This window comes from Barbatula barbatula (assembly GCF_947034865.1).
Source record: "Barbatula barbatula genome assembly, chromosome: 15".
Classification (NCBI taxonomy): Eukaryota; Metazoa; Chordata; class Actinopteri; order Cypriniformes; family Nemacheilidae; genus Barbatula; species Barbatula barbatula.
Genome location: NC_136778.1, coordinates 8,104,575 through 8,119,889, shown reverse-complemented (window position 1 = coordinate 8,119,889; position 15,315 = coordinate 8,104,575). Strand labels below are relative to the sequence as shown.

General features: G+C 40.5%; 1 protein-coding gene across 1 annotated transcript in view; it reads left to right on the top strand.

Annotated features, from left to right (window-relative positions):
• Nucleotides 1-15,315, top strand: part of myt1la (myelin transcription factor 1-like, a) — a 51,015-nt gene that overhangs the window by 22,660 nt on the left and 13,040 nt on the right. Inside the window, exons 6-13 of the mRNA XM_079474186.1 lie at nt 1,493-1,938; nt 3,134-4,126; nt 6,977-7,108; nt 7,978-8,068; nt 9,620-9,727; nt 10,630-10,850; nt 13,044-13,312; nt 14,947-15,171. Of these exons, the coding sequence (XP_079330312.1) occupies nt 1,493-1,938; nt 3,134-4,126; nt 6,977-7,108; nt 7,978-8,068; nt 9,620-9,727; nt 10,630-10,850; nt 13,044-13,312; nt 14,947-15,171 (2,485 nt within the window). The remainder of the gene's footprint in view (nt 1-1,492; nt 1,939-3,133; nt 4,127-6,976; nt 7,109-7,977; nt 8,069-9,619; nt 9,728-10,629; nt 10,851-13,043; nt 13,313-14,946; nt 15,172-15,315) is intronic.

Sequence of the window (15,315 nt, the reverse complement as noted above, 5' to 3'; positions counted from 1 at the left end):
ACAGTTCAAAGTTATGATTGTTTTTGTCAGTACTGTAAAATTACAAAAATATTTTTTCTTCGAACAATGCAATAAGATTTCAAATTTGTGGCAATTTGTTAGATTTTTGCACTGAGAAAATTAAGCTTGATGCAGTATAATAGTAGGGCCTAAAAGAATAGTAACCACATTCTATGGCAAGTTTACCATTTGTATTATCATTCTACTTCAAATATAAATGTTAAAGTATACTGTAAAAGTTTTTGCTTTAGTTATGCAGCTAGTTGCCAGGAACTGGTCAGTAAACTGGTTCACTGTAACACTTGAGGATGACTTCAAAGCTCCGTGTCTGTAAGTAACCGAAATACAGCATGTAAACATGTGACACACACGAAACAGCCTTGTCTACAGTAGCAGCATTTATCATGTGACAGACCACAGGCTGTACACTGCGGTTCACCATTCACACGTGTAATGGAATACGAATAGGCTATCGCTTAATTCAGTTAACCTAAACGTTGATTTCTCTTAGCCCTTGTTGATGTTCAAATCACCAAAACAAACGCACCCCTACCCCAACTTTCGCTTTCGTTAGCTCTCGGTTCGACTAATGTCCGTCCTGTGCACTGTGCACCTTACTGCTGATTGGAAACAAGGTTATTTTGGTACTCGGCCCGACTTTGTCTAAAGAAGCGTAATTCGGAAATCGGACACCCCGGCTTTAAAGGATGCTTGAGGGAAAGGTTAAATTAATAATATAATTAATCAGGCATAAGAAATTTTCTATGAAGTATGCTTCATTTTTTCTTCTTGTATCATAACAGTACTGATGCTACTGGACATCATTTTACTGTCCAAGACATGACAGCTCAATGCATATGCAATATTTTTGCTTCATTAGTTCTATGATAATTGTACCCCAGGAGCAAGATTATCTTCAGCATTGAATATTCCCATGTTAAGAGCATCCTCAAATATTTCAGGTTAACAAAGATCACTGTTAGTCAAATGTTTTTAATGCCCATTTAAGTAGACTGTAATCTTCCCAAAATGTACCTTAGCCTGATGTCGAAGCCAAATAAACATTTTTGTATGAAAATTGAATAATTGTTTCAATGGATGCCACATTCAAATTACTTATTATTTCACGTCCTGTTTTAGTGCAATTGAAGTGGAATTTCTCAACAGCTAATGATTATTATGGGATTTGTGTAATTGAGGGCTAGGTCTGGAATGAGCTTTGCCTTGTTTATATTTTGGAAGATGAGTCTTATAAATTAGCTTGGGCGGTTTAGGAATAGCACTGTCTGTCTTATGGGAGGAGAGTTCAAGCAGCACACACATTTCCATGAATAAATGTGCCAGTGGTTATTAATGCTTTGTTGTGTCTTAAACAATTCTAATACTTCTTATCTCTGAGGGCTGAGCTTTGGCGCAGACACTCCTCAGACATTGAAGGTAATTTTTCAGAACTGTTGAATGTAATTCTCTGTGTTTTTGTTTTCTTTTGTAGTGTTTATGGATGCCCCTTGGCTAAGAAGAGGAAAACCCAAGAGAAACCTCCACAGGAGCCAGCTTCCAAACGTCGTCCATTTCTAACCATGGCTGATGGAGAGCTCTCCATGTACGAAAGCTATGTGCCGGAGGCCATGGAAGAAGGAGAGGAGAGGGAACAGGAAGAAATAGAGGAAGTGGAAGAGGAGGAAGGAGAAGAGGAGGGGGATGATGAAGAAGAGGAGTGCTCGGATGACAATGAGGAACCGGGAGAGGAGGATGAGGAAGGAGAAGTGGAAAGAGAAGAGGTTGATCAGTTGGAGGAAGAGATAGAAGAGGATGAGGATCTGGTGGAGGAGGATGGAGATGATGAAGAGCAGGAGGAGGAGGAGGACCAGGAAGAGGAGGAATATGAAGATGAAGATGAGCATGAGGAATACTATGGACATCCGATTCATCAGCAAGGTAAGGGATGTTCTCGATTGCGCAAGTCTGAGCTCTTGAAATTTAATATTTATATAGCATCTACAGGTGCATAGAAATGGATTTTCAAAAAGAGAGGTCAACAGAATGTTAGGAACAAAAATATGTTTAGTTGCACATAGAATGCTTTATGAAAAATGAATCAAGGGCTGCTGATTGTAGGTCAACAGTATATTTGAAATCCAATCAAAAATGGAAAATGCAATCATTGATTTCACTATTATTTCATCTGTTTTATTTCTTAAATTGTCCATTTCCAAATCATATTGGAATCTGCATACAGTGCATCCCTGTAGAGAATGGTCAGCCTTCAGTCTTCTAATTAATGTAGATTTTCTGCTCCCCGTTCGAATGTGAGTGAAAGCAGATGTGACTGCTTCCTTAGTATGCATCTCAGCCCCATTCTCCGGTGTCCTCAATCGCTTCTGACAGCGCTCCCAGAGTAATGGAGAGAAGGGGCTCTCTGAGTTATTAACTTTGGCCCCCCTCGCACATACACGCTGCTGTTCCAAGAAGGTGTCAAATACACTCATCCCGCCACCCCACCCCTTCCCCGATGAAAATGGGCTCCTCCTGAGGATATTTCTGGCTCCAGAAACAGAGCACCTCATCCTCTGCTTATCCCAGCAGTCTCATCCGCCTCTGTCCCAAATACTAGCAACACTTAAATTTCATCCGTACAACTGAGACTTTCCAAGCAGCCTGTGCGACTTACATATCGTGGAACATGCATGTCTTGTAAACATTTGTGGTAATTTTGCGTTCCGTATTTGTATATATTTCTGTGGTGTATTTATTCATATTCACCAGCGGTTAATGTTGTTCTTTGATTGTTTGAATCAGTTCTTACCTGTCATCAACTGTACATGAAACCATAGCATGACATTTGTTTTAGATTTGATGCATCAGTGGTATCGTTCATGAGACATTACATTTTCATAATGATAGTGTTCGAGCTGATACAGATTACAGAGGCCTGACATTTCGTTTGAGAATCATGCCACATTGGTAGACAACCCTTTGCTTTTCTAATAGAGTGACATAGTGTGCCATGTCTTCAGTGTTTTAAACCTGTTTGTTTTTATAAGAAACCGGCTTGAAATCTTAATGCAAATGCTTTACGTTCATCACGCTTACTTCAGAATACATTCAAAGAATTGCACTCTTTTCTCCACAGAGGACAATTATTCTAGTGGTGGACAATCAAAATCCAATCAAATCTTTGAGAAGGACAACAACAATAACAACAGCATGAACAATGAGGAGTATGAGAATTACGATGAGCTGGTGGCCAAGTCCCTGCTGAACCTCGGCAAAATTGCAGAGGACGCTGCCTACCAGGCCATGACCGAGTCGGAGATGAACAGCAATTCCTCCAACAGTGCAGGTGAGGACGAGGATGAGGACGAAGATGACGGGAGCGAACATGAAGGTCAAAAGGGAGAGCTGAGCGTTGACCTGGATAGTGATGTGGTGCGTGAGACAGTGGACTCCCTGAAGCTTCTGGCTCAGGGCCACGGGGCGGTGCTACCCGACGAGGGGTACCCGGATGCCACATCCGGGGATGCTGGTGCGGCTGGCCACGCTAACAGCCGGGGGCGGGCGGAGGAGAGCGAGGAGGAGGTATGCCTCAGCAGTCTTGAGTGTCTGCGCAACCAATGCTTCGACTTGGCCCGCAAGCTGAGCGAGACCCAAATGCCTGACCGACCCCTGATGGAGCAGCACCATGTCGAGCATCAACATCATCAACCTCTGCATCACATGCCCAGGTATGACAGCTGCCAGTTGGACCAGCAGAGACCCCTCGAGAGGAACTACTCGGACATGGTCAATCTGATGAAGCTTGAGGAGCAGCTCAGCCCAGCTTCCAGGGGCTACCCCTCTAGCTGCGCCCAGGAAGGGGACGAGGACACTACGTCGGTAGCCTCTGAACGTTCAGATGAAGCTTTCGACATGACTAAAGGCAACCTGTCTCTGCTGGAAAAGGCCATTGCTCTCGAATCCGAGCGTGCCAAGGTTATGCGAGACAGAATGGCATCAGAACAGATGGTGGCTCGGAGGGAAAATCAGCGCCTTCATGGAGAGCACAGCCCAAGACAGAGCAGTTGTGCAGAAGAACGTAAGGCCCGACTTCATCACGATGGCACAAAAAGAGCATATTACCTTAAAGGTAAATAGAAAACATATTTTTTTCTGCTTAAAACTGGTTTAACTTTTTAGTTGTTTAGATGTGATGCTCAATCCCATTTTACACTGTAGTTTAACCATAGGCTTTGTTCACCTAGAGAATGGGAAAAGTCTGGCTTCATCTTGTGACATTGAGTCACTTTATAGTCCATCATATGCATTGCATTGGTCTGTAACAGTAATGTCTGTGGGTCACTATATGCTTGGATTTTTTCATAACTCATTTGGTGCACACTTTTAACAACATCTATAGTAACAACAGCTTATGTCACTAAAATCGGCTGGGCATGGTAACATCAAACGCTGACCTTGTCAGGCACGAGTAGTGGCAATATGCACGGCCCCTTAGGAAAGCCAATCTCATCCCTGGGATCCCATACAAGGTTTATTTCCTCAAATCCTTCCCAATCCACACCCACTACCTTTGGGAGTGAGCCATCTTTCCTGATATGCAGCTATTACCCATCAGAAACTACAAGAGCGTATCTGTATCACATTTAACAAACAGCGGCGATGCTGCCGAGGATCCTCATACATCACCTTCAGTTACACAACGTTGCTGCACTGTCTGTACCGCTTTAAATGGTTCATCATTTCTCTCTGTTCAGATGACGCTGTTTTGTATGTTTCGTTTCCTTTCATTTGCTCCATAACTTCCATGTGCACTATATATTCTGTCTGAGAGAGCGCCTGTGTTATTGGTTGTTTTTTTCAGTGCACAACCACAGCAACACTCACAGTGTCGAGTAATTATAGAATTACACTAAGATTTCACACCTTGTCTCCAGAAACTATTCTTGGTGATAATTATTGGAGCGCAGTTATTAAACATGTCGAGTGATCTCTGCGTTCTGACTGACAGGAAATGTTATTTGTTGGAGTTGTATAGCGCGGTTATTTTTGGCTAATGAAGGAGGGAAGGTTGTTATAGTAATCAGTTTCTGTAGTTTGAGCGGTAGAGGATGGCAATAGCAATGGCAAGGTCATGGATTCAATTCATAGGGAGTGGATGTAATGATGAAATGTATTCATGATATTCTTGAACATCATGTGGTTGCTTTTATGATGACTCTCTACGTTCATTTGCCAGGTTTTCCGTTACTGGTCTCATTAAAAATCATTTTAGAAACTACAAATGCACTGCAAACCAGACTTGTTAGAAATGTAAGATAGTTAAAGAGCAGCTCAGATCTAACATGTGCTGTTGCGCCCTAAAAAGATTTTACAAGGAAATATTTGTGTAGAAGACTGACAAATTAGAGAATTAAAAATTTCAAATTTAGTAATTTACATTACATTGTTTTCTGTTTATGATGTCTGTATGTTGTCAGTAGTTTTTTTATAAAAATTAATTATCAGATTTCTAGAGTGTATTCCCCTAAATCCACAGAGCCTACAATACATACATACAGTGGAATTACAATTATATAATAAATGGCCTGATTAGATCATATCTTTATACAATATATCCAACTGATATAAATTGATTCAATATTTATTTATTTTCAAAAAACATATTGTCCTTTACCAAATAAATATAAAGACCGGACCTCTTGGAACTTTAACTCCAAATCCAGCATTACAGTATACCCACCCTTTAAATATTCATCACCTCACTTTAAATATAAAGAACGGTCTTATAAAGACCGAACCTCTTGGAACTTTAACTCTAAATCCAGCGTTATATCCACCCTTTATATATTCCTCACCGAAATGCAGTGAACAAACAAACACAGCTGAACTTAGTGAAAGCAATACTTTCTCTCTCTCTTGCTCCAGCTGCTTGACGTGTGCACATGCCCCTTCTTCCACTCTCCCTGGTTGACGGGTGGGCAGGTTGACGCTGGGGGGTGCTTTTCCTGGAGGGTTGTCAAATAAGGGACTAAGAATATTTTTTACGAAACTGATTTTCATGTTCGAAAAAACGTTTCGAGACCTACACTCACCTGAAGGATTATTAACAACACCTGCTCAATTTCTCATGAATGCAATTATCTAATCAACCAATCACATGGCAGTTGCTTCAATGCATTTAGGGGTGTGGTCCTGGTCAAGACAATCTCCTGAACTCCAAACTGAATGTCAGAATGGGAAAGAAAGGTGATTTAAGCAATTTTGAGTGTGGCATGTTTGCTGGTTCCAGACGGGCCGGTCTGAGTATTTCACAAAAGAGGATGAGCGACCGTACCGTCAGTGAGAGAGGACCAGGCTTGGCTTTTAGTTGTGGTTTGTGTGTGTTGCCGGCAGTCGCCCGAGAGGGGGCTGCTGGCTGTCTATTTGCGTTTTTATTTATTAATTAAAAGTTGTTTTATGTTCGCCGGTTCCCGCCTCCTTCCTTCCTTTTATTGAACTGTGTTACAACCTTCTTTTGTGTTTTACAGAAGAAAGTCATAGAGGTTTGAAATCACAAGCGGGCGAGTAAATGATGAAAGAATTTACATTTTTGGCTGAACTGTCCCTTAAACGCTTTTTACAGTACACTCTTCAGGATGGTGGGAATCTGACGGAAAATTGTCCATGCTATTGTGGTTATCTTTGTTATGTATTCTCTCAGATATTTGAATGAATTGCATTCCATAGGAAAGTAAAAGAGCAACTGAGAATTCCATACCTAGTTGATATGGCAGATCTACAGTACATAACAATTTTATTCCTCAGTGTGTCCCCACAAGTATCCTTAGGGTATATTCCTCATGCTGTGTCTAATTTCAAAGCAAATACAGCAGTGTTTGAAAATAACTGTAACAGGAGCATAAATGTTATCTCGAAGAATCCAGCAGGTTAATGGGATTGACTTACTGTGACTGTAACGGGATATGCTCTTTGTTTGCAGACTCAAGGGGAGAGAAAAAAGAAAGCAAGTGTCCCACCCCGGGTTGTGATGGCACAGGCCATGTCACTGGACTGTATCCACACCATCGAAGCCTGTCCGGTTGCCCCCACAAAGACCGCGTTCCGCCAGAAAGTAAGCTTGACTTGTATTCATTTGCATTTTTCCCATATGTGCTTGTTATGTTCTGCCTGTGCTGTGGGCATGGTGCATGACTTCAGTAACTTTTTCTCATTTCTGTCAGCCTTTTTTGTTTGTGTATTTGTATGAGTTTTCATGATTGCATTTCCTCTTCCACCCACAAGGATGGTGCTCTTTCTCGTACTAACAATGCATGGAATGTGGATGTGCTAACGTTTCAACATATTTAAGGTTTATATTCAGGTCAAGCATTTGCACGGTTAAAATGTATTCAATTAAAAAAATGTAATGTGCTAGCTGTCCAATTTGGATTTTTGGGAGCGTTCATATTTTCTTGATCAGAATATGACCAATTGAGATTTTAACTTGAATATTCTTTATTGTAATATTCTGTGCTTGCAAATACAGCCCATGTGGCTACACCGAGTCTCAGACGTAAAGCACAATTTCCTCCCTACCTTCAGTCACACCTCTAATTGGATGAAGTGCATGTCACAGGTGGTTTCTGATGAGTCAGTTTACTGCAGGCCCAGAGACATAGCACTGCAGGATGTGTCATAGACAATCTAATGACTAGACTCATTTAATTTGCCAAAAATATATCCATTATTATCAAAAAGAGATTTATTTTCCTCTCACGCTTTCACACGATGTGCCTGCCATTAACACATTGCATGCCTGGATTCTTCTTTCACCTTACGCTTTGCTCATTATTAACTTTATGATTAACTCATTTCAGCGGGAACATTTCTTAGAAGCATGTGCATGCGACTGAGCTGTCCATCTTACTGGAACACAAGGCTTTCATACTCACTCTGGATCCTCTTAACCTTCTCTCGCCCTCTCCTCTCTGTTTGTCCAAGTTCTTGCAATGTATGAGAATGTTCTAAAGTGCCCCACGCCTGGCTGCTCGGGACGCGGCCATGTAAATAGCAACAGGAACTCCCACCGCAGGTGAGTAGCTAAACAGGATGTGGAGTGAAGGAACAGGAGGCGCTGTTGGGTCTGATGTTCAAGCCTTTATACACAATTTATACAGGGAATATGAAGAATAGATGGATTTAGATGGAGCCTTGTTTTGAAGGAGAAGAGGGACTGATTTGTTTGGGTTGCGTTGAGCTCTGCTGGGTCTTAAAAACACATAGCTCCAGGCTCAAATATCATGTTTGCACATTGGCTCTTTTGGAAATTCAGGGTTCGATTCCCACCCGGAGCAAGATGCATTGCGCTTTTTCATACCTATAAACTCAGATTAGTATTAGTTGCCTGGGTGAATTGTGCATACATATATTAAAAAACTTTTAAAAAAAAATATGTTGGAAGTATTTTTAAATTTATAACACAAAGGAGCCCCAAACGAAATGTTGCGTTTCTTGAATATGAATGAGATTAGAGCTTCACACATCCTTGCACACAAACTCGCACTTACATATGTAAGATATGCCTCCATGTGTATATGGTATACCGACAGATGCAGACTCTATCTGATGTCGCTGCAGGCCATGTTATATGGAACAGCTCCTATGGGAGCACACACGCACCATCAGAACGGCTGAACAGAATAAAACAAAATGTATAATAGGGAAATCTAACTTGTACAGTGAATATACGTATATTACTGTATGTCTACACATTCCTCATCGCTTGGTTGTCATGGCAACAGCATAGCAACCAGAATCCCTATGTCTGTCTGTGACCACTCGCTTTCCCCCCCACTAATTTTAATTTGTCTAAATGAACGAGTGCCCACGTTATGTGTTTCTGAAATCACAGCTTGCGTTTTTTTGTGGACAATTTGTGTTTTCGTCTCATTGTATTTGTTTGGGTTTTATTATTTAGGATAACCGAACACTCACGTATTGGGAAGACAATATGAAAATTGCACATGATGAGAAACGTTTCCAGGCAAAGCATACAAAGGAATACAGAGAAAGAGACAGAGAAGTCTGAAAAGTGGGACAAATGAGACAGAAACAAGGGGAAGGATAAACAAACGCAGAGGGAGATATAGGAGAGTAATGAGAAGTAGAAACAGCAAGAGAACGGAAGAACAGGAGGAGAGCAAGGGAGCGTAGCTGGATGTTCTGAAGCTCAGTTTGCTCTAGTGTGTCTTTCTGAAATGACTGCGGTATCTCGCTGTGAGGAGCTTTTCTGAAGCCAGCCAGCCAGAAATGCCCAGCAGATATCTGCAAAGCTTTGCCTTCACACTATAGAACTAGGCCACATGAAATGCATAATTCATACATAAATATGTACGACACACTTCATATTAGGATTTTGCAAACATGGTGGAACCGGTATCGAGAGAATGTCGTATTAAGCAGACTATTCTCTCTTACAGACTCGTCTCCATATGCTGTTGTTATGCATTCCCTCATATCTCACTTTGTTCCTCAAGCTCTGCTGTCTACCAGGGTGCGTGCGTGTTTGAGAGAGCTTGTGCCCTTTACATGCGGCTGCAAACGAATAGTTAACACTACACAAATTGCTTTGCCACTGTTGCAGTCTCTCGGGATGTCCCATAGCCGCCGCTGAGAAGATAGCAAAAGTTCAGGAGAAACATCCCGGCTGCGACAGCTCCAAGTCCAACCAGGCTTCAGACCGCGTCTTGAGGTACTACTTGATCATACATGCCACATGCTTAGTAAAAATAAAACGACGTAAATTGAGACTTATTGTCGTTTACATGCACATTCTTACTCCGATTAATAAGCTGACAACAAGTAAGGTCATATAAAAACGTTTTTCTTTTATCAGGTTTTTTTTATCAGCGCCTACGCACAGTACAGGTTGTTGTTAATACGTCATAGTTCAAAGAGCATACAGGTCACATGACCATAAAATTGGCCAGTATGTCCGAAATGTATTCATACTACTCTCACTCATACTATATAGAACGTACTGCTTTAATGGTCGATAGGTAAGTACTTATTCAAATTCAGTACTTACAGTCACAGTATGCAATTTAGGACGCAGCGTCAGTTTTTTTATGTGCGCATGTCTGACAGCGCAATAGTAAAAGTCCCAAATGGAAGTAACAGTAAAATAACACAAAGTCCGCTATCGATTCATGCAGTTGATGTGGAAACGTCAAAAAGGAAAAACTATTGTTGCATATGCTGGTTTTGCAGACAAAAGAAAATATATAAAAATACAGCTTCTGACCTTTTTCCCGCTGCATTTTTAATTACATAAAAGCTTCCATGTGAACACTGTTTTCTGCATAGTCGGTTTATTCCTATGCATGTAAACACGTGAAAACATGTAAACATGTAAACACACTCATTGTTGGAATGCTGAATTTAGTCATTCAGTTCACGTAAAAATTGTTCTCTAGCACTTCTCACAATACCAATTGTTCAACAGCATCATTTATTTTTTAAAGAATACAATGGTGCCTCACATACCTTTTTGTTTACCCTTCTAGTGGTTTAAGCTTGCTACATCACATAGAACATCCAGTCCAGTTTTGCTCAACGTTGGTTCCCCCTTCTGTCTATGTTTTTGTCTTCCAGGCCTATGTGCTTCGTGAAACAGTTAGAGATTCCTCAGTATGGGTACAAAAATAATGTTCCCACCAGCACTCCGCGATCCAACCTGGCCAAGGAGCTGGAGAAGTACTCCAAGACAACCTTTGACTACGATAACAGTTATGACAACCAGTCTCAAGCCTACGGCAAGAGGTCCCTCATCCCAAAGCACCACGGGCGCGACACATCACCCAAAGGATATGATGGTAAGCTTGCATTCATTAGTCTTTCCTCTGGCATACAAGTTGGAAAGGTATGAAGAGTAAGAGTTGATAAACTGATACTGAAAGATCAGATGGAAATACTATTAGAATTTCTTGCTCGCAGTCTTTTCCATTATAAAAGAAATACTTTTCTTATTTTGAAGTGAAGCCTGTGTCTTAATAAAAGCTTTAGTTTGAATTTTTCACAGCCTGTCGGAGGGTTCAGAGTTTTGTGAAAATCTTACTTTGCTGCTTATTGGCTTCTGCAATGTTTAATAACCAACATACGGCTACCCAACTATGGGATTTGTAATTTAAATGTCGCTACTTTATTTTAATGATGGCCGTATGGCTTTTGACATATTTTATTAACATAGCTATGTATGATAGGCTTTGGAAGTATCTATTATTAGTCATGTTAAAATGTGTTTCTGTAGCTTTGTTGGTGAAGCATTCTACCAAATGCATAAACATTTTTAAACAATTTGTATTATATTAATATTAGCAAGAGACCATTTCAAAATTATTTTCAGTTTTTCAAAATTTACTATTTATTAAATTTTGTTTCATTCTGTGACCTGTAACAATATTTCTCCAAAATTTCAAATCAAAATGTGTATTTGCATTTATTTGCAGAAAATGAAAACTGGAGAAACAGGTCAAAATAACAGAAATTATGCTTTGTATTTTTTCAGACACTGCAAAGAAAACATGTTCATATTCACTTTTAAGCAATACAAAAGTGATACTTTTACATTGTAACCTTGAGTTGTATCACAGTTGTTGCTGTTGGATGGGTTTGTCACTCCTGACGTTTAATATGTTGAAGTTCTACAGACATTGATCTGGAATAGTCACAATGCATCTAGAAATGCTGATTTGGAATGGTCTCTTAATTCTTTATATGTATGTGTTTGTATTGATATTGAAGGCATATCACAGATCTTGATCTCTTCAGGACTGTTTTGAGGCTGAGTCCCAATAGTTACAGTTGCATCCAGATGTGTATTTTTGCACTGTGAAGGTTTCTTTTCATTTTCATAGAACTTTTGTATATGCAGCATTGTAGTTTCCACCCACAGTTCTGGTCTTGATAAATGAGCGCACTTACAATTGTGAGGGAATCAAATTAACTGGAACGATTTTGTTCAAAATGGTAGCAGTTGATTTCACGCCCATGCCAGAAATCGTAGAGATTTCCTGTCAACAGAATTCGGTGGGATATTTTTGGTACGGTTTCATTAGCTTTGCTGAAAATAACTCATTTTCATTATAACACATGGTTATTACATCAGGATAGTCTTGATTGCCCATAAGGAGCATTACGGTGTGCCCTGCAGTGATAATATAGACAATGTTATTGAAATCAGAACACATTCCATATCTCTGAAATAAAGAGGCATTCTTGCAAGCGATGTTCCTTGCCTGTATGCTTTATCAAAGAAACACAGTTTTTGATAAATGAGACAAATGAAGTCTTGAAAAAAATGTATGAGAATAACATTCAATTAATGTGTTAGGAGTTAACTGCAGTTCGTTCAGACTCGGTTGGCGGCATCAATTAGTTACACCCAGTTTATTTGTAATAACAGCATTACTATTTGTCTCGACAGAAAATAAAATGGAAAAATAAGATCAAATGGGAAAATCGTATAAATCTTTACGAAGCGATAATAACTATAGCTGCTATTTAATGCACTATTTCATCATCCTCCAGTATTGGGGAATCAATCATCAATAAAAGGGTAAACTGATTTTTTCCACTTTGTCTAAGAACGTGGAGTTTCCTTTTGCTACTATAAAAAAGAAATGCTGCATAAATGCGTATAGTGCAGGTTTGAGGTTTTCTGTTAACAATGTGTAGCCTGCTGCATGAAACCTAGATACGCTGTCACACCATTTTCTCCTCCCATTCCTGCTCTTCTCCATTCTCTCTCACTCACAGTCAATTCCTCGCAACATTTATCATGGAACAGCACATCATCTAATCAGCCAGACTTAGGTCCTCTATCAATCTATCTAGATATCTAAATATCTATCTATCTATCTATCTATCTATCCATCTATCTTTTCTTCATCTATATGTATATATCTATTTTGCTCTTTTTGTATGTCAAAGTCTAAGGACACTGTCAGTAAGTGAAACAGCAAGCGCTCACAGCCTGTTCATTTCTTAAGGCATGTATATTTCCTCAGCCAAGCGCTACTGTAAGACCTCGAGTCCGGCCAGCAGCACCACAAGCAGCTACGCTCCCAGCAGCAGCAGCCTCAGCTGTGGAGGAGGCAGAGGAGGAGGAGGAGGGGGAGGAAGCAGCGCCAGCAGCACATGCAGCAAGAGTAGCTTCGACTACACACACGACATGGAAGCCGCCCACATGGCTGCCACGGCCATCCTCAACCTCTCCACGCGCTGCAGAGAGATGCCCCAGAGCCTGAGCGGGAAAGGCCCCGAGCTCATGGTGCAGGTGAGCATTGCCTTTTTCCTCTCTTTCTTTCTCTTAAGCTAATTCTTTCTATGACTTTTGCACAGCTTCTCAAAATGAGGCCGTGCCAATTTAGTCATTCAGGGCGAACCCCTGCTCCACTATTCATTTAATATGCAATTAACGGAACACAGCACTCACCTGCACAGTGGTGCGATATCACATTCTCTGTGGCAAATGGTGACTCTGTGGTTGAGGTCTTCTGGGTTAGAGTTAGGTTCGGCATATGAGCCTAATGGTGTGCGAGCTCTGATTGCTTTAGTGGCACATCGATTTTTGGCCGTAATCTGTACGGTGATAATGAGAGCATGGGGATGGAGAGGTCTAGGGGAGGCTGGCAGCCGCAGGCACGCTGGGGTGGTTATGCCCCATTCTCTCTCTCACTGAGACAGGTAGTATTAATGTTGATTTCAGCTGTGGTCCAGGTCTGCTCTGTTCTCCCAGCATCCCTCTGGGTACACAGGAAAGACAATGACCTCTCTTTAAGGACAGCGAGGCAGCAGGCTGGAGAAAGAGAGGATGAGAGAGAGAGAGAGAGAGAGAGAGAGAGAGAGACAGATGTAATAAAGATCTGCAGGGCTCTATGAGCATCTGTGTGTGGAGATATAGGACAGTGGACACAAATTGCTCCCTCTCTTTTTTGTCTTGTTTTTTTTACAGTAAATCATTTTTTTATTTGATTATCTCTTCTCGTCTTTTCCTATATGCACAATGGACAAGTGGTGTGTGTGGTGGACTTTATAAAATGAGAATGTTTGCATTTGGATTGTTTTAAAATAATTTCATGTTCAATTTTTTCATGTTTACCATAATTTGGTTTGAAGGCATAGAGCATGTTACACTGTCAACAAGCAACCAATGCTACAATATTCTGTATTAATATATAAACATGCTTATTCACCCAAGTCACAGCAAAGTGTTATCAAGTTTAGGTGTTTTTAAACATGCACTTACTCACAGATCATTGTTTCAAGGTTATATCGATTTGGATGTGAGCTAATGTGGTGTTGTCCAAATGACTTAGTTGTTTTCTTTGTGATTAATCCATTCATGTCCACCAGTTTGATAAATCCCATCCGTTTTGCAGAATGTGCTTGATAAATGAGCATTATCCTAATGATTTACATACTATTCAGTGTCATTTTTTTAGCCATTTTTTGCACAGACAAGACAGTGGAATAGAGATAGAAACAACGGGAGGGTAGAAATACCTTAAACCAGCATTCTTTATTGCTACTCTGCCATGTCCGACAAAACAGCCTCAGAAAAAAAGAATTCTAAAATATATTAAGTTTTTCTGAAATTAATATGTATTTATATGTGTTTAAGTCAAATAGTTATAATTTTTATTCTGACAGAATTTTCCCCAAATTCCAAATGTTATGCAATATTATTTGCATTGTTTGCACAAAATTGAAACGAGACAAAATGGTCAACAAAAAAATCACTCCAGTGATTTATTTCTGTTTTAATTCAACATTAGCATGTTGAATAAGTCAACATTAGCATGTTAAATAAGTCAACACAGTCATATTTGTTAAGTTTTTGTACTGCTGTTTATAGTCTTCGGTGTTTTCTCATTGTCTTATCAACCCTTTTTCTTTCTTTCGCGTCAGAGCCCAGATGACCACGATGGTGATGAGAACGGAACCCTGGATCTGTGCCGGGCTGGAGGCTTGATAGAGGGTAGTGGGGGCACAGTTCTGACCCCCCTGCAGCCCATGTCCCCCCAGCGGCAGGCCATGCTCAACAGCCAGTGCTACCAGATGAGCACAGCAGACTGTTGGGACCTGCCTGTAGACTATACCAAGATCAAAAGGCTGGATGAGGACCACAAGGAGGTAACCCCCACCCAAACACCCCCTGATGTGCTTAGAAACTGCAGCAGGCGTGTCATTTTAAATAAAGTGAATTAGATGCCTGTTACCATCTTTTTTGGCACATTGCCTGTGTCACATTGGAGAAGTCAACAAGAACATAGCATT